This window comes from Lactuca sativa, chromosome 1, assembly GCF_002870075.4.
Source record: "Lactuca sativa cultivar Salinas chromosome 1, Lsat_Salinas_v11, whole genome shotgun sequence".
Taxonomy (NCBI): domain Eukaryota; kingdom Viridiplantae; phylum Streptophyta; class Magnoliopsida; order Asterales; family Asteraceae; genus Lactuca; species Lactuca sativa.
This window is the reverse complement of record NC_056623.2, coordinates 165,379,171-165,400,202: the sequence shown is the minus strand read 5'-3', so window position 1 is coordinate 165,400,202 and position 21,032 is coordinate 165,379,171. Positions and strand designations below refer to the sequence as shown.

Below are 21,032 nucleotides of genomic sequence, written 5' to 3'. Positions count from 1 at the left end.
TTGATTTCTCCATGTGTCATATTTATCTGCCACATGTCCTTCTACGGTTGACAAATGTCTCAGTAACTCACTTAGTACTGATGAAAACAGGTGTCACACCATAATACTCAATTAATGGCCTAGCTAAAGAGAAATTGATAATTGAGTAAGGTGTCATGACTGATTATTCTGGTGTCATTAATAGTTATACTGATATGCTTTATTTAGTATCTCATGATATCACTTCAATATCGCTTAAAAGGTAAATTTAAGTAAGTTATGAGGGCTATTCTTGTAATGTCCAAAATATGCATACAAGTATGAGTGGAACAAGTAAGCCTCAAGGAAACTTCTATACAAAAAATTTCGAAATAAACGGTATACAAAACAAGCTATAATGACATGAAAATTAATGTAAACTATATGCTTTTATGATTTATAAGTCCATTAATATTAAACCCACTATACATGGTGGATTGGTTTTGTGTTGCATGGTACATGGTTCATTTATTACAGGGATTCCATTTAAGGTATCAACTGAATTAAAATTAAATTACAATTAAAGCTATAAACAGTGATGACCAAACATAGAATGGTTTAGTCACTTTAATTATTGTTTAGAGAGTTCTTATTCTTTTTACCTTAAGGATCCTCTTTACGTATCGAGTACAAATTGAAAAATATTATGTGTATCTAAGTTAGTGAATGTTGGATATACCTTTACATTTGGATACAATAATGTATTAGTTAGTTTTAATTACTAAATAATTGGCTATGGTTGTCTATATGTTACAACTCAAGAACTATTTTATTGAATTTGTGAAATCATTTATAGTTGACAAGAAGTTATGTAACGGAAATTTATTAGCAGATAATTTATCTATGTTATGACATCAAAACTTTTCCACATATCACAAGATAAAAAATACATCTCATAAAAGTCAAAGTTCTACAGGAACTTGAATTCTCAAAATCCAATAAAAATTATATGTATAAAAGGGAGTCTAGAAAGATTCACAAGATGTTCAAGATTACTAAAATTGATATATTTTGACTTGTGTAGACCTTTGCCAATGGACAAAATTCTTTATAAATAATATAAATTTTATTGGTGATTATTATTAATTCATGTATCTATCCTTGAATAAAAAGTATGAACATCATCATATGATTAAAACCTTTAGGGCAATAGTTGAAAATCAACTTATCCCAAAAACAAAAGTAATAGGATCAGACATGGGTCATGTGCATTATGGTAGGTATATAAATGCTGGTGAATCACCTTTATTTTGGAATTTCGTAAATATCATGGGATAATTAATCAACAGACCATGCTTACTACTCCTCAACAAAATAATGTACCCATGAGGCGAAACAGGATAACCTTAATTGACATGGTGCAATGTACCCTTACATTCACTAATTTACCCATAAAAAGACTAGCATATTAAAATCGAAATCCACATCTTCAATAAGATTCCTTCAAAGTTTGCTCCTAAAACTCCTTTTGAGAATTGGACAAAAAGGAAACCAAGCTTAAGGTATATATAAAGGTTTGTAATTGTTCGACTTGAGCAAAACTCTACAATCTGTAATCTCAAAAACTCGTCATGAAAACCATTAGTTTCTTCTTTATCGGCTATCCTGAAAGATAAAATGGTTATTGATTTTATGCTCTGTCACATTGTGTTTGAATCATTAAATCAAGAATAATTAATTTTGTGTGAATGTCGAAATCAAGGGAGTGGTCTAATGAGAAAGTTTGGCCTCCAAGAATATAATGTAGAAGCACCAATAAGTACCCATTATGCTTAACACTTCACTAGGATAGTCAAGTCTATATATTTTGATTCATCAAAAGGAATCCTAACATGAAGGAAACTAGAACCCCACCAAATGAACTCACTCAAGATATTGACACTAAAACCCAAAAAAGAAAATATTTTGTAAGATTGTGTCAATAATCAAGGAAGCCCACAAAGTTTGAAGATCATGATAGGTACTTAAATGAGGTTGATCGGGATATAAGAAAGGAAAATGACCATGTTACATATTATGATACCATAACTTGTTATCAATCAACTAAATGGAATGAAGTCATGATTCATGAGCTTAATTCCATGGTAAAGTATGATATTTGGAAACTTGTTGAATTACCAAAACATTAAAATTTCCATGGAATGAAGTCATGGATCCTTAAGACCAACTTAGGCTCTAATGAAAACATCAAACAACATAAAACTTGATTGGTTTCTAGAAAGGCATTTATCATCAATAAGCATTCCCTCATGTTTATCAAAATGAATGCCTTAGGATTGCAATGAGCCTTGTAAATCATTATGAATTACAGCTACCTTAAATAGAAAACAAACAACATTTCTTAAAGGGGATTCACACATTGGATATTCTTGACCCTTAAAAATAAACTTTGCAATTTGACCATGTAACCAGTCAAGAACATCCAATGTATAAATTAATGAAATCAATATATGGGTTGAAACATGTTTAGCATTAATGGTGTCTAAAGTTAGATGAAGTTACGAAAAGGAACAAATTCATTAGTATCTAATTAGATCAATGTAAATAACTCAATATGCGTGGAAGGAACTTTATCATACTTATATAATTCTCTTTACAACAATAACAATTATATACTGCATGAATCGAAACACTTATTATCATTTTAATTTTGAAAGACCACATTATAACTGTAAGGTCAAAACCTTTAACTTAATGAGTCAAATACACACTGACCATCAACTTTAGTGCCTGTTAGCTTTTGTACCTCACCAGCATCAGCGTATAATCATTAGTATTAGTGCATTTACTTTTCTGTTTGGAAACGAAAAGCTAAATTACTCTTTATCTTCACCGAAAACCACATATGTCTCCTATGATACTTAAATCCAGGACCTCTTATTTGAGAGAGTCGCTCCTTACCACTAGGCGAAAGGCCCTTTGGTAGTGTATTTACTTTGTACTCTTTAATTATAGTAATAGCAGTTGTTGGTTAACTCTTTCCGTAATTTGAGTGATTAAGATTAATCTGTCTACTTAGATTATAATCAATCCCATAATTGTTGGGATTGATTGTTACTAGGATTACTATGCATTTTTTTTACTCGAGTTGTGATCATTGGAACCCTATCGCCACTTTAAGCCAATTCTATTGTTGAGGATCATTTCTTAGTGAAAACATCTTTGTGATAACTTTGCTCTTAGTTCTTTCTTGTTTTTATCCGATCAAGCAAAAATTTTAGTGGTATCAAATAAACTTTTATGATACATTTAAGATATCATGTCTTCTTCATCCCAATAACATCCTAAATCCTCAGCAACAAATAATATTCCCTTGTTCGATGAAAATAATTTTTCCAAGTGGAAGACAAAAGCTTTAGTTTCTCTTGAAACTATGGACTATGAAATGCTCGAAATCATCAATCATGGTCCATACACTCCCATGTAACAACCCATGGTTAATAATGCTCCTGATGGTGGAATGAAGCAGAAGCCAAAGGCAAGTTATAGCGAAGAAGAAAAAAATATTAGTCTGTATGTGAAAGCCAAGGGTGCCATTAGAGATTCTCTTCTTTATAACATGTATCATCTAGTTAAGAATTATGAATCCACACAAGAAATGATGGATACGCTAACATTTGCCTACAAAGACACTATGCTAACAGTTACCTACAAAGGCACTATAGAAGTTCAAGCAACATAGATCACAAACTTGGAATGGAGATATGAGCACTTGTTTTCTCAACAAAGTGAGACACTGAACCAGACCATTAACAATTTTAATTGTTTGATCAATGATATGCACAGGTTTCACACTACTAAACACTCATCTTAGTTGATATTGATGTTTTTGGACTTAATGGGCAAAAGCTGGGAACATTGTGCTTGTTTTCTCAAAAACAACAAGAAGATAAACACCATGCATCTAAAATCACTTTTGGCAATCTACGTAACTATGAAGATACCAACGCTCTTCATGAAGAACTCGTTAAGGATTACAACAATTAAATATTTTTGGCATTGCTCTCAACAAATGAGACACCTGTTAGTGACTCCGCAACATCTAATCATGATGAAACTTCTAATAATGTTTACTCCGGTGAGTTAGCTTATAACGCTGCACTAATTGTTAAATGTTATGAAGAAAGCAGGTCAAGTGGGCTTAAGAAGTTTTAGTCTAAAGGAAGCAACTCATCAGCAAGAAAGAATGTTACAGAAAAAGAAGATGATGGAAAGTGCTTCAACTGGGGAAGCATCGATCACTTTGTTAGGGAATGTAAAGAAAAAAAAGCACCGAATAATTCATAAAGCTACGAATTGATGTATAAGAAGTTGTCAAGTCATATGAAGAAAGAAAACATTTCTCTTCTAAAACCACTTGTTACAAAGCAAGGGAAACTTGAGGAATAGATAGATGAATAAGAGTCTTTGGAAGATGAGGAACCAAAAGGGAATGGTCTAATGGATCCTATCGATGGATTTAACTCTGAGGAGTCCAATAGTAGTTCCAACACTTTCAGTGTTGTTCTTTATCAAGCCACCAGAGACTAAAAAATGCAAAACTCAGACTCATCATCTATGTAGCAGGTTAAAAATTTTGTAAATTTCTCTTCTAATTAAAATTTTATAGATTTTTATTATTTACGTCTTGACCATGCATAATTGAACTCTGAAAAGTTCATACATAAATCAGAGATTAAGGTTTTAAAAGAAAACGTGAGTCTCACTGAAATTTTTCTCACTCTTTTGAAGAAAGAGAACACAAATATGTCTTTATGAAACAAATTATTCTTCACTAAAAAAGAAAATTGTGATGAACTTGCCAAAAAGCTATAGAAAATAGTACAAAATTAGGGACATTCACATTTTAAAGTAAAAAAATTATTAATTCCTAAACTCCTTATCAGCGTCAGAAAATTCTTGGTGGCAATATTGATGACGCTGTAAAACTGCTTGAACATATTGATTCTAAACCAAAATTTGACTCGATTTCTGATCTTGAAAAGGACTTTAAAACTATTTTTTAGTACCACCAATATAACTTCAAGTTTAGCTGACAAATATTATGTCACTGACTCAAATGGACGTAATAAATATAAATCTCACCTTACCGCTATTGACCCATTACAACAACCCCAAACTCGTGAATATGCGTTGTCACAGACTAAAATCTTACTAAATTATGGTATTTCAAATGGAGAATTCCATTCAGTTAATTAGATTCTTAGTTAATTTCTTCAATGCATAGTATGTGATGTTGACGTTGATTGTATTTTAATCACTTGTGACACTGATGAGTCTTCCAACTCATCGGCGTGTGATTACAACATTTCTCCACATTGCAATGTATCTGGTTCCAAAACAAAAGAAAGGGTTTTGTAAATTAAATGAACATCCTCCCATTTACTGGAAACCAAATTTTAAAAGAAATCAAACCTCAAGTTTTAAAAGGAAACATACTTAAATCAAAGAGTGAACCTTTAAATAGAATTCCAAACATGTTGACAACATCATCGTTTGAAATAAGAGATGGATTCGAAAAAAATCTCTAAATTGTCTTCCTAATGAATTGTATAACTTTTTCACTTCTAAAAGACCCACCTCAAAATGATTCAATATATGCTAATGTGTGCTTTGTTACTCTGGCGCTAAGAGCACTTTTGGTACTTATACAGTGGTTGCTCGCGGCATATGACAGGATTCAAGTCTCTCGTGTATGATTATAGGGAGAAATATGAACCAATAGTAACATATGGAGACCACAAAAAGTGAGTAATAAAAGGTTTTGGTACTATCATGTGCAAATTAATGAACGTGAAGAAGTTGTTTCATGTAGAAAGCCTTTAAAACTATCTCATCTCAATCCTTCCTTTATGTGATATTTTCCATAAAATTTCCTTCGACAAGGAGGAAGGAATAATTGTGGATTCAAGGAACTCTATCGTGCTTACTACCATCAGGAAGAACAATGTTTACATGTTTTATGATCATATTGTCTGATAAACAAGTACTTCTTTATGCTTTCTTTACTTCACTGCTATTCTTTTAATTATTTCGAAATCTTAAGATTTTTTCTATAACTAAAATACAAAAAAAAAATACCTTTTCTTTTACCAAAGGAGTATACATGTTTTTTCTTACAATTTTCTATATCTAATGATTCTCGAATATGCTTCTTCTATCTTAATATTTTAGTCTCAGGATCATCTGACTTTTCCTATGAAGTTGACAAATAACAATTTCTTAAAAAAGAAAAGACTAGCTCACCTATCCTTGCACACCATTTGTTGCAAGATCATATCATTGAGTTTGGCTCTGCATCTTTTCTCCAGCTACTGAGATGACATTATGTCACACACTCATCCTAACACTTATGCACTGACATATCTTTCAGCCTGAGATTGCCTATTCATATTCAAAAAAAATTATAAATATTGGATGTTTAATTTTTGATCAAGCATTCATCCCAACTTTGTCCTTGGAAGCATGCTTGTTGTATGTATCAAGTCGTATGTTATGTTAAAACAACGAGCATTACCCAGTGGCTTACCCTCATTGCACTGTCATCAGCGTAAGAGATACTTGTCTGCTTCTTAATAGACAAAGCATTACTTCTTTTCTTCTAATATAACACTTCATAATTTAATATATAATATCATACACTGATAATAGTTTGAAACTTATCTGTGTTGATGGTTAGACTATGTATCATAGTATATCACATGCAACAACCCCTTCTCAACTATTTCTCTTCTTAAAATTTTAATTATTCAGCATAACATGCCAGATGTTGATGAGAACTTGTAAAATCTATGATGATGGATATATCATGTTTCAGGGTATATTACATGCACGTATCCCCTCTCTCCCTACTCTTCTAATAAAATAAGCTAATAATTCAACATGTAAAATCATGTCCTGATGAAACTTTGCAATACTATGTCAATGGACTATAGTATCACAACATATTATCAGTAGACATCACCAACCCACCCATTATTCTGCTGCATTTCATGATACGTTAATACCTTCCACGGCAACATGAGACATGTTGATATAGTCTGTTGCAATATATGATACATTGTTTCAAAATGGTAATTCTTTAATAATAACTTTCAGATGAGGATAAGAATGTAAACCATTCCCTTGGGATTTGACATTTTTCGTCACCTTCTCTTCCACAATGATTACGTGAAAAGTGGGGGATTTTTTAATATAAATTGGAGTTTTCTCTCTCCTAGGTCACTTCATTTCTCTTTTCAAGCAAATTTTATCAAAAATCCCACTCTGGTTATTTTTGTCTTTATCAAAAGTTCTGATGCCTCAGTTAAAGTTCTTGAAAGAAATAATCAATGGCTTGAGTTATACTTGCTTTCACTCCTGATGCAAATGTTGTTAAGGCTCTAAATACCCTTGATGCCCCAATTATCATCCATGCCAATAAATGTGCATTCTTAGATGCAATTCCGCCACAACATCAAAATTCAGATATCAAATACTTCGTTAAATATTTTAACTTTTGCTCTCTTCGCTAATCCTTAAGTGACATTCTAGAACGCTTCTTCCAAAAGAAAATATGTTTGGTTTATAACCCATGTGTTTTGCGCAAATGCTCAGACAAATTCTGGATCTATCGGAGATTATTATTCAATGGCCGACATATCTCCAATAATCATGTGACAAGTTCTTCGTCTCCCTCAATCAAACACATATGACGAGACTCATTCTGAAGCTAGATGCAAATAATATCTTCTTTGAATTGCGTATGTTCTCTCTTTTCAACGTAAATGAGACCCATAAAACTTTGTTCTTCTCCAGTATCGTAATGTTGGCTGCAAGATGTGACGGGGGTCATAGGGAAGTGTCAAGGTCATGAAACTAGTAGCTTGGACCAGTTGAATTGTTTGAGTTATGAATTATATATGCCATCAGTCGCGAAAAAAACCTAGATTTTCCTCAATTGTTCTTCAATCTAATGGTGGAATGTATCAATGGCAACAAGTACTCAACATATGTTCCATATCAACACTATATTACTCTTCTTTTGGCACATGCTACAATGGGCTATAACATCAATCATGAGGCATCTATTCCAACTCCAGTTCTCTCCTCAAAATAATCGATACATACCCTAAAAAAGGAGGTTCACTTATTTTAGTGAATGGTTCTCTGGGTAGAACATTCGTATTGCTATTAGGATGTAGAAGATAATGAAGATGAGGGTGAAGAATGAAAGAATTTCTCCTATAAGGGTAAAGATGAGGTTGAAACCAAATTCACCAATGTAATAAGCCTGAGAAAATTCCGTCACTAGTCACCATTAAGAAATAATAGGAAAATAAATGTAAAAGAAAGCATTGTAATATTCGAGTTTTAAGATAATAAGAATTGGATATGCTGTTACATTTATTTGCTAAAATTCGTTCATTAGGCTCTAAAAATTACCAACAAAAAATTTGTGACGTTTTCTGATTTGGTTAACATGGATAGTACTTGTTAATGTGATCTCAAGGATATAAGATTCGTAAAAATCCATATCCGAAGGAGAGTGCTATGGATTTTATGAAAATAGAAATCAATCGCGTAGTTAAAATGAATTACGTCGAAATGATACTTAGGGATTGGTTGAGTTTTGAGTAAAAGTGCAAAAAGGAGTTTAGTAGTACTCCTTGAGCAATATACATTAGGAAAACGTTTGTCGAAAACGGGATATATATGAGTAAGTTATGATTTTTATAAAATAATTAATTCATACACCCGTTGGGCTCAAAAATGAAAGTCAAACCGGCCAAAACAACTTAAAGGAAAGTTGTAGTAACCATTGAGATCATAACATAGATATAGAGAAGGACCAGATTAGAGCATGCACTGGGAAGTAATGATTTTTGAAAAATATTTTCTTGCGTGTCAAGTGCATGAAACCACACGCCGAGCATTGTACACCGGATTTGAACAAATTATGAGTGATGTAGCTGAGTAGGGTGATGACACGTGGCAAATTCCTGTGGAGCCACAATGTTTGAATGCACAGTGTGCCTAAGAAAGGCGCGACGCGTACCCCTAAAACTTGACTAGAAATAGAGGTTTGTGTCATTCAGTCCAACACACCTTCAAAAGACCCCTCTCTTTCTCTCTGGTGTCTGTCTTACCTAGTGGAGCGGTCCCTGGAGTTCTAAGCTCGTCTCTACCCTAGATCACCAGTTTCAAACCCTTAAGTGGCTTCACGACATCTATTTTACTGTTTTAAAATATTTTCAGGGGCAATACATGCTTAACAAATGATTTTATAAAAATATTTATTTTATAAATATTAATTCATTTTTTAATAAGCTAGATGTCGTAGGATAGTATAACTATAGATACTATCCCTAGATTTAAGATATGATCTATGTCTAAAAGATATGATGTCCGATGATCTAGGAGTAGGTGTTACCAAGATGTTATAATGGCCAAATCCCTAGGAAACCTTAGTACATAGGAGTTATGCTAGACAAGATTTACGATATGCACTGTACTTAGTTGTTATGCTGCCTAAATACCCTGTTAAAACAATCAAAATTAGAGTATATATATTTGACAATTTATATATATTGGATAATTATGAGATCATAAATATAATTATCAAATACATATATACGATAGAAAGTATATATATATATATATATATATATATATATATATATATATATATATATATATATATATGGGAAAAAAGAATATACCCTTAAGGGTATATAAGCTTAGGTACCCAAACCAACCATAATTAGTCGTTTTGTTGGATATACTCATTATAATGTTTTTAAACATCAACCCCTAACTTGATTTACATTGAAAATTTTCAAAAATTTCACTTATTATCTTCCTCTTATATCACATCTTTTTGTTGAACACCTACTAGGCTATATATATTATAGTTTAAATGAAAATTATGTAAGAGGAAGATAAATGTGAAATTTATAAAAGTCTTGGAAGTAAATCAAGTTAGAAGTTGAATTATAAGAACATTGCACAATTCCAATGTAAATATGTGACACAAAATACGTAGTATAATGAGTTTCAGTACCTAAGCTTATATACCTTTAAGGGTGTATTCACTTTTACCTATATATATATATATATATATATATATATATAGAGAGAGAGAGAGAGAGAGATCACCTGATGACATAATAACCAACCCACTAACACATTAACACTAGGCCTTTATCTTTTAACCTTTTAATATTTTATCTTTATCATAATTACGCCTATATATATATATATACACACACACACACATACACACATCACACTATCTTTCTATATACTTCTCCCCGGTATATATCATCAGGTGATCTCTCTCTCTCTCTCTATATATATATATATCATAATTACGCCTATATATATATATATATATATATATATATATACACACACACACACACATACACACATCACACTATCTTTCTATATACTTCTCCCCGGTATATATCATCAGGTGATCTCTCTCTCTCTCTCTCTCTGTATATATATATATACTCTCTCTCTCTCTCTCTCACACATCACACTATCTTTCTATATACTTCTCCCCGGTATATATCATCAGGTGATCTCTCTCTCTCTCTCTCTGTATATATATATATATATACTCTCTCTCTCTAGAGAGAGAGAGAGAGAGTATATATATATATATATATATATATATACAGAGAGAGAGAGAGAGAGATCACCTGATGATATATACCGGGGAGAAGTATATAGAAAGATAGTGTGATCTGTGTGTGTGTGTGTGTGTGTGTATATATATATATATATATATATATATATATATATATATATATATAGAGGGAGACAGAGATCACCTGATGATATATATCGGGGAGAAGTATATAGAAAGATAATGTGATGTGTGTGTGTGTGTGTGTGTATATATATATATATATATATATATATATATATATATATATATATATAGGCGTAATTATGATAAATACAAAATATTAAAAGGTTAAAAGATAAAGGCCAAGTGTTAATGTGTTAGTGGGTTGGTTATTTATCAAAAATCTTTGATTAAATTCGGCATATCCCCAATACCTATAGTCATTATTGCGCGAAAGTTAGCAAAATGTGTATAGATGTATACGGGGCCATGAAAACCCCACCTACGATTGCGAGCTACAATCCTGGCAGGACACCTTCCATATAAGTTACTATTCCAAGTCTGACGTAGCGTCGTGATTAGGTTTACATTTATGGTCGTTGCGTCGATTATATGGGCTCACAATAATACATTAAAAGTTGCGTTAATGCGTAGATTACCATTAGGGACAGCCTGGTATGGTAATTAAATTACCTTAGGATCGTCAGATATCCTAAAAATAGTAATATATGATTAATAAAAGATATTCTAATTAAAATATGTTAGGATCGTCATATATCCTAAAAAGATAGTAAATTATGATTATTAAAAGATATCCTAATTAAAATACGTTAGAGTCGTTAGATATCCTAATATGATGGAAAGCTAGATTAATAATTAAGAAAGGTTTTCTCAAAGAAAAGGATAATTAAAAAAGAATCCAAAAATAAAAACTTTTGGCACTCACCTACATTATGTTGACTTTCAAAATGCATGTATTATCAAGAAGATGAGTGTGGAAGAGCGTCACCCAAGTATGAAGGAAGTTGCAAGAAGGAAGGAGAAGCTTGAGTGTTGACTTTAATAGAGTTATTTTTGGAGTTTGTGTACGTCCCTAAAACAATGTAATCCTTTGAATTTCAATAATAAATAAATGTTTAAAATATACCTTTGTGTTTTATTGTACCCATTGCCGAGATCAAATTATATTTACATCACTGTGCCTGGTGTTTCCGCCAACGGCTGGGTAGAGTGCGACAGATTGGTATCAGAGCCTCAGGTTATAGTGAACCAGTAATTCCTGAGGAAATACAACTATAGCCTAGGGCATAAAAACATTGAATTAATAAAACCTAATAAAAGTATTAATAATAATAAATGTATGGATAAACTACTCTTGGTGAGGTGTCTAGACTGGAAAATTTTGTTGATAGGGTTGCTGGATTTTAGATTAGTTGTATGCCAAAATGGTCATGCCTTCGACTTTTCCTAAGTAGCCGATCCTTGTAATTTAAAAGTACACAAAGATAGGATTAATATTAAATACCCCAATCAAACATTAATCAAATAAATGGTTGTGTATACTCTTATAAATACACCCTTCTATCAAAAGATTGTCCACTCAAATCAGAATTTAAGAGTTTAGGTGAAAAATGAATCTTAGCTTTAGTTAGTACTGCGACTGACTAAGAACTACACCTAGAATGCAGAACTAAGTTTTATTATGGTCCGTCCGACACACTCTCAAACTTAGATGTCGTAGTTATCAATCTAAATGCTTAAGGATTTATGGATTGATAGTTAGTACGCCTAGTTTGGAAATTAGGATGAAGTCTACGATTAGAAGATGATCAGATCAATAGCACCAATCAACTCCCCCAAAGATTAGAGCAATATAGAGTGATATGTCAAGATTTACGTCATAGAGTTCTTAGGATGGAGTCTGACTTACTACTCGAAGAGTTTCGTTCATATCTCAAGGATGATGATCTAGGCAGTGCATAGCCAACAAACCCTTAATAGAAAATCATAGTAGATCCGATTCTATCTACTATGTACCTATAATTCTATAACTATTCATATTATGATTTTACTTTTATCTCTCATAAACATCTAACCCTTTTGGGTGCATTATGAAGGGTGGTTGGAGTAGGCGTGATCATCAAGAGCACATCAATGGATGAAATTTGAAATTAGTTTTCTCTACCTTCCCCAGAGAGAGATCAGGTGGTGCCGCAATCCCCAATGAAGGAGGAGGCAGAGTACGATCCATGTATGCCGAGGCCATATACCCCCATTGATATGGAGTTTTCTGAAAACAAGGATACTATGCGCATCGATATGGTTTGAAAATTCAAGCCTTATGTTAATGCTCAAGCTTAGTGTCTGCTTTTAGATTTGGAGGGAGGGGTCTTCCTTTTGGTTGATTTCTTCCTCTTTCCACTAGAGGAGATTGGTTTGGCCACATCCAAGAAGTGTTGCAGAAATCAGTTAAACCAGCCGATTAATCGGTGCCTATGTGCTAATCGGACCTCAACCGATGAGGTTTATTGCTAATCAGTTACTTAAATAGGGCTTGGTCAAATGTGGTCAAATGCGGTCCTAATCGGAGCTAATCGAAGTTAATCGGTCAAAGAAAATTCAAAAAATTTAGTGGCAAACATGGCAATCTAAAATAATTTTTATAGGTTTCGTTCCCACTCCTACATTCCATCGTATTCAATTCACTGTGTTTTCTCTTTGGATATTTTGAAACACCAACTTCGTACTCACCTTGACGCCGCCTCGTTCACTTCATTGTCGACATTGTCGACTTCCAAGCTCACCTTCGACGCCATACGCTTCTACAGAATGCCTCCAACGCCAACCGTTTTTTTATCAAGGATTTCCTACTTCAATCTCGCCCGAGTTAGTCGGTCGAACATATCATACTTCCAAATCCGACTCAGGTAAGTTTCGTTTGACTTTTTTTGAACTTGTGAAGAACCCAAAGCATTTTACTGCTTATTAATTTGTTAGATAAAGTCGATTCCCCGTATTCTCTTCATGTATTTAATTATTGTATGTGTAATTCATTTTACCAATTTACCAAGTCGACAAGCCTTGTTTGGATTCTCCTCCTTTATTTCAGTCATTTCTTTTTACATAAGTTGTAAACATGGGTTAGAAGTGTTTATTAATTGTTTATCAAATTGAAGCTTAATTCTTGTCATAGATGTACATTGTTGGATCGAAGTATGTGCTGCTGTCTTTTTCTCTAGTGTCAATTATTGCTTGCTTGATAAGTATGGTCACCGTTATAACAATTATCACAAAAAAAAAAGTTTTTTTGTTCAACTTCATATGAAATTTTATGTAATTAGAACATTAACAATAAAACTCTTCAGCCTAAGTTGTTTACCTATTAAGCCTAATTTGTTTCCAATTAATCTGTTACTATTAATTAATAAACTATCAAGTTGTTTACCTGTCAATCTGTTAAACTATTAAGCTGTGTTTTTGTTGTGAAGTTGTTAAGTTGTTAAGCTATTAACCTGTCAAGTTGTTAAGCTATTAAGTTGTATTTTTGTTCTGAAGTTGTTAAGCTATTAACCTATTAATCTGTCAAGTTGTTAAGCTATTAAACAATATTTTTATTGTGAAGTTGTTAAGTTGTTAAGATATTAACCTGTGAAGTTGTTAATCTATTAAGTTGTTTACTAAGTTGTTCACTTTTTTGTTGTTAAGCTGGATTTTTTTTTGTTAAGCTGTTAAGTTGTTAATTTTTTTTTAACTTTTTATTGTGTTAATGTGACGGTTTGATAGTAGGTGACGATTAATGACATCTAATGCTTCCACTACACCATCTGTTGCATCAATCCCCACCACCACTGGTGCACATAAACGTAATTCAAATGATGTTTGTTGGGAATATGGTTTTATCCCAGATAAAAGCAACATGGAGAATTTCAATGTATCTTGTGTGGAAAAACATTTAGCGGGGGGATTTCTAGAATGAAACAATATATTGCTCTTGTGATGGGTTATGTATCCTCATGTCCAAAGTCTACAAAAGATGATCAATTGAAATGTAAAAATTCTCTTAGTGAAGGGAAGTTAAACAAAAGCTAAACAAGTCCATAATGAAGGCTTAAGGGTGGAGGTGAGACAAGAATTTCATGAAGCAGAAAATTCTTTAGGATCAAAGGTACCCAATGTTATGGGCCCCAAGGATAACTATGCAAACCTAATAAATCCAGAAGAAGGTTTGAAGGAGGGAAAGGGAAAAAATGTTGATCTTAACAATATTGTCCGAAAACAAAGAATATTAACGGTCAATAAATTCATTAGTAGGTGGGCATATGAGAGTGTGATTCCTTTTCATGCCTTTCAAAGGGATAGCTTGAAAATGATGTTGGAGGTTATTGGCAAATTTGGAACCGGGCTTCCATGTCCTACTAGATATGCTTTGAGTGACCCACTTATAAAGCATGAGATTGAATGAACAAAAAAATTGTTGAAAAAAAACGAAAAGGAATGGAAAGAGGATGGATGCTTAATTATTACTAACCCTTTGTCCGATCGAAAAAGAAGAAGCATTATGAATTTATGTGTTAATTCAAAGATGGGTACTGTTTTTTTATCTTCAAAAGAATGTTCCGGTGAAGCACATACAAGCCAACACATATATGTGTATGTGGAATCTTGTATTCAACAAGTTGGTCCCGAGAATGTTTTTCAAGTTGCGACAGATACTGCCACAAGTAACATGGGGGCGGCGAAGTTGCTAAAAGAGAAAAGACCATCTATTTTTTGGACATCATATGCAACACATACCATTAACCGTGTGCTTGAAGATCTTTACATTATTTTGTTTATTTATTGTATTTATTATTTTATTTTTATTACTTTATTTAGTTTTAAAATGTTTAGTTGTATACTATAATTTGTTATTTGATCTTGTTTACTTTTTCAAGGTATCGGAGAACTCCCAAGGTTTAAGAAAATCCTAAATCAAGCAAAGAAACTAACCATATTCGTTAATGCTCACCACAAAACCTTGGCGATGATGAGAAGTTACACCAAGAAAAGAGAAATTATCCGACCGAGAGTCACGAGATTTGCTTCCGCCTTTCTTACATTACAAAGTTTTTCCAAAACAAAGTAGCAACTAAGACATATGTTCTCTATCAATGAATGGGAGGAATGTAAATTTTCCGGTAACCCTAAAGGGATTGCCTCATATAAAACGGTGACAAGTGTCCAATTTTGGTCCGGTGTGACACAATGTTTAAAGGTGTGCTCCCCTTTGGTGAAAGTCCTTAGAATGGTTCATGCGGATTGGAAGCCCTCAATGGGTTTTGTTTACGGGGAGATTAAAATTGGAAAAGAAGAAATTATCAAATCTTTGGGTGGTAACGAGAAACATTACAAGCCTATTATAGATATCATAAACACAAAGATGAATGGTCGGCTAGATTCAACTTTACATTTGACATCTTATCTTTTGAATTTGTATTATCATTATAATGATTCACAACTCCAATATGACCCCGATGTAATGGATGCGGTTCATGAGTTTTTTGATACATTATTTTGTGGAGATTTAGAGAAGCAAAGGCATGTAGTGACTATTGACTTGCCAAAGTACAAGAAAAATGTTGATAGATTTGGTTGTGATCTTGCAATTAAACATTGTAAGGTGAACGATGCCGACTTTGATTCGGCTAAATCATTTTCCTTTTACTTCTCTACTTATCTATTTTATAAAATTTTGATATTTATTGATTAATAATGTGATTTTGGTTCGAAACCGTAGCTAGTTCGTGGGGACTATTTGGTGGGGTAACTCCTCATTTGACAATGGTTTCAATGAGGATTCTTTCTTTAACTAGTAGTTCATTAGGTTGTGAAAGGAAATGGAGCACATTTGAAGGGGTTAGTAATATAAAGCATTAAATTTAAATTTTATAAAATTATAATATTAAGCATGTTTAAATTCTTTGTTGTGTTTAAATTTATAGGTACATACAAATAAACGAAACAGATTGGAGACAAGTAAATTGAACAATCTTGTTTATTTTCAATTCAATGCAAATTTAATGGAAAAAAACAAAAAGAGAAAAGATAGAAACATGGAAGTGCTATTAGCAAATAATTCTCTCTCGGCTCAAGAATGGATTGTAGATTGTGATGAGTGTGATGCAGATGAAGTACATCCTAAAATGGTTGATGAAGCTCTAGCAACCGACGTCAGTCAAGCACCCCAAGAAAGTACAAGAACGAGGGAACTATTAAATGAAGATTTTGAGTCCGAGAGTGAGAGTGAGAAGCAAGTGTTGGAAGAAGAAGAATACGAGTCGGATGGTGTTCAGATAACAGAAGTATGCGGAGAAGATTAGAAGAAAATGTGCGTTTAGTTTTGAGCTATTTAAACTTATGGTGGACTTGTTGGATGAAGATTGTGTGTGTTTGCTATAACTTATTATTAACCTTCTATACTTATTTTGGAAGATAATTTGTAGTGTTTGTTATTAATTATTATTAAACTTTTATGCCTATTTACCTATATTCTTAGGATTAAAGTTAGATTTATAAAATTTTGAATATTTTTCTTAATAATTAATGGTCCTTGATTAATCCCCCGATTAATCCCCGTCTAGCCGATTAATCCTTAATCCCTAGTCCGCCGACTAGCTAACACATAACGTTTTCTACAACCTTGCATCCGAGATGGGCTCAATGGTGACCGAGGTAGACTGTGTAGGGCTATACAAAATCAAAGTCGCCATGTGATGTTTCAAATGAAGAGACTCGAATGGTAGAGTGGCCAATATATGTTTTTGTAGTCTACATGTGGGACCACAAGCAGATTGGTTCGGAAGCCGATAAGTTTTCATAGCCTTAAAAGTAAGAAATACCTCTTTCGAAAGAGTGTTGACTAGAATGGGCTCTTTCTAGTCCTTGTAGACTTGTTGAATCGTGAGTGCCCAAAACCTTGGAGTTGAGATTTTGTGAGGTTTTCTGTTGACAGAGAAGTTCCGAAAGTCCTACCACAAGACTTTTGTGATGTCGACATCATTTGATTCTATGGAGAAGAAGATGTAGACGACGTAGAGCTAGTCTTTGCTCATTGTGTTTATACCGCCATGCTTTCCGGAGAGACCTCAAAGGATTAGGTGCATGGGAACTATCCATAATACACAAATTGCTAATTTTTTTTAATTTTTTGGCCATGAACTCGCCTGCATATCTAATGTCGTTTAGAAACGATTGAAACTCTTCAGTCGTAGGTTCTGAAACTTTAAAACCCCTAGGGTTTTCACGCATCATGAGTGTTGCAGGAAAACTCTTCTCATAGACTAGGATAATTCGATTCCCAGAGTTTACTTTTTCAAGCACATCATCTTCAAGTCACATTCTTTCAAATGTTGTGTGAAGAGGACGAAGTGGAACGGGTGGATCATGGATTTTTGTGAGAGGAATGGAGATGGGATGGCGGAAGATAAACTCAATCATAACCTGGATGGACTCGTCATAGTCTATGGGAACCAACAAAAACAGTTGATTCGTATCCTTAAGAAATGGTTATGTTGAAGATGAAGAAGCAGAACCCTTTGAAAACTTCTTTTTGGGAGCGGTTTTGGGGATTTTGGGAGCAGATTGTGAAGATGTTATTGTTACAGGTATTTGAATGCTTGAAAAACAAGAATTACAGAAAGAGAGAAAGGGGGAAAGTTTTGAGAACGTAAACTGACAAATAGGATTTATGGGGCTTTTAGAGGTTAGATGTAACATCACAAAATTCAAGGCCAAAAAATTTCGTTTTTAAATAGATTATAACATAAAAACTATCGGTATAAAACCATTTTTTCAAAAGTAAAATAATTCATAGTAGACTCCTAGGAAACTCCATGCGGAAAACATGTGTGTGTGTGTGATGCGCTGCTACACCGCCGACTCCTTCCCCTTAGACGAAGAGGTACCTAAAACCAAAACTGAAGGTATAAGCACAAAGCTTAGTGAGTTGCCCCACCATACCCATAGCACATAATCATCGGTATCTTTCAACTGGTAATTGGGAGCTACCCTCCCCTTCGGTATCTATCAACCGGTAGCCGGCAACTATCCTCCCTTTCGGTATGTTTCAACCGGTAAACGGGAGCTACTCTCCTTTCGGTATCTTTCAAACGGTATCCGGGAAGTAACATCCCCTTCGGTATCTTTCAACTGGTATCTGGGGACTATTTCACCACTAACCCTATCACATATTAAATGTCATAACATATTGGTCTCACGATAACATACATAGGCATATTGAGTCACATCAAGACATATCATAAGCATACAATTATACATGCGTGGGTTTTATCCACCCGTTCGGTATCTTTCAACCGATACTCGTCTTCGGTATCTTTCAACCGGTAACCAGGGGCTAGCACGCCGTACTACTACTAACACATACTTATCACAGATATAGCAACCAGAGAATTATCACAAAGGTAACCATCTCACCCATAATCACCTACTGGTGGGCCGACATTGGTGTTGTAGACCCACCCCTACTGGAAGGTAACTCACCTCGTAAGGCTGACTGCTGAAAATCTGATCGACAGATGTCCGTCTGCTGCTCCAGTGATCCTCCGACTATAATTTCCATAACACACTTAGTCAGGCACTGATAACCTTTCTTAGGTAAAATAACTATTTTACCCCTGACCAAGTCAAAGTCAAAGTCAAAGTCAACTTCCAGTTGACCTGACTCGCTAAGTTGGGCCTCCAACTCGTGGAGTTCCTACTCTTCATCTGTCCTTCTTCAAGCTTCTACTCGTCGAGTTTAGCAATGACTCGACGAGTTCTCATCCTAAAACAACCTCGAATGAACCTTCATCCGGCTCACTAATTTGTATGAACAACTCATCGAGTTCATCCTCTTCTTACAAACAAGTCATGTCCTTGACTCGCCGAGTTGTATGAACAACTCGTCGAGTTCATCTTCACAAGTTGGGACATTGCCTTGGACTCGTCGAGTCTGGTCTTGCACTCGTCGAGTCCTATGAACTCCAGGTCTATCGCTAAGTCGAATATGTTGGGTCACTCCCTTGGACCCTCTAAAACCCTTCTAACACTCAATTGGGTTTCTTTGAACCCTAAGAGAAAATGGGAGTCAAGCCTCAGACTCGCCGAGGACCCAGAACAACTCGCCGATTCAAGATTGTCCAAGTCTCATTTCTCAATTTCTGATGTACAACACGTGTCCAAATGATAGATCTAGGCTCCTAAGATCGATATAGCATGTAAAGTTACAAACTTTATGTGCATGCATGGGACTATGAGCTAAAAAGACCCTAAAAAAGCTCTTGAGTTGAATGGGGCTTTACATGGGTGCAAAGGCAGTCCCTTTCTGCCTTCTAACTCCTTAAGGAGCCTGGATCTAAAGCCTCAATCCCCAACCATGCTTTAAATCAAGGTTGGTCACCAAGAATGGCTTATAAAAGCCCTAAATCTCTCCAAAAATGGATCTAATTCAAGAAGGAGCAAGGTGTCGACTTTATACCTTCCATGAAATGTAGATAAGACACAAGTTTGACTCCTTTGGCCAACCTCTTGGTTCCGAAAGCTTCTCCTTCCTTCTTGCCACCACAAACCATGAAGAATCACCAAAAAGCCTTTAGATCTTCACAAAACGATTAGGGTTCTGTATGGAGTGTTCTAGCAGCATAAAGGGGCGATGGAGGTTGTACAAGGTTGTTTAAATAGGGTGCAAAGCCTCAGATTATGGTTTTGCCCAGTGAGAGTCTACTCGTCGATTCTTCACGCTGACTCGATGAGTCAGTCACTTAACTCCCGGGTCTAAACCGCTACTACTCTACAAGTTGGGCCATCAACTCAGTCCAAATTGCGAAAAATACTTGAATGAAATACATACCAGGAACTGGTGCTACAAATATGACTTCTTCCTCGAAGATTGCTGTTCGTTCTTTGAAAAGTTGTGGGTAATGCTCCATCATCTCGTCCACCGGCACCCACGTCCACTCTGAGCCCATCCGGTGCTGCCATTGCACCTTCACCATCTCGACCCTCTTGTTCCTCAGATCCTTCGACTTCCGGTCGAGGATTACCATAGGCCGCTCAATGTAATTCAGGCTGTCATCAACCTGAATATCCTCCAGGGGCACCACTGTCGAGTCATCCACCAAGCACTTCCGCAGCTGGGAGATGTGGAAAGTGTTGTGGATCCGACTGAGTTCGGCTGACAGATCCATCTTGTACGCCACCTTGCCCAACCGGGCTATAACCTTGAAAGGTCCAATGTACCTGGGGCCCAACTTGCCTCGCTTCCTGAACCGGATGACGCCTTTCCAAGGCGACACCTTCAGGAGAACCATATTCCCGATGTGGAACTCCAGGTCTGAACGTTGCTTGTCGGCATAGCATT

At 34.7% G+C, this 21,032-nt stretch overlaps 1 protein-coding gene across 1 annotated transcript; it reads left to right on the top strand.

The window, feature by feature from the left end:
* The first annotated feature begins 15,920 nt into the window (after positions 1–15,920).
* On the top strand, positions 15,921–16,995 carry LOC111908296 (uncharacterized). Its single transcript, XM_023904120.1, has 3 exons — positions 15,921–16,290; positions 16,413–16,531; positions 16,618–16,995. Exons 1-3 carry the CDS (start codon positions 15,921–15,923, stop codon positions 16,993–16,995), a joined length of 867 nt encoding a protein of 288 aa, XP_023759888.1.
* Positions 16,996–21,032: the final 4,037 nt, after the last annotated feature.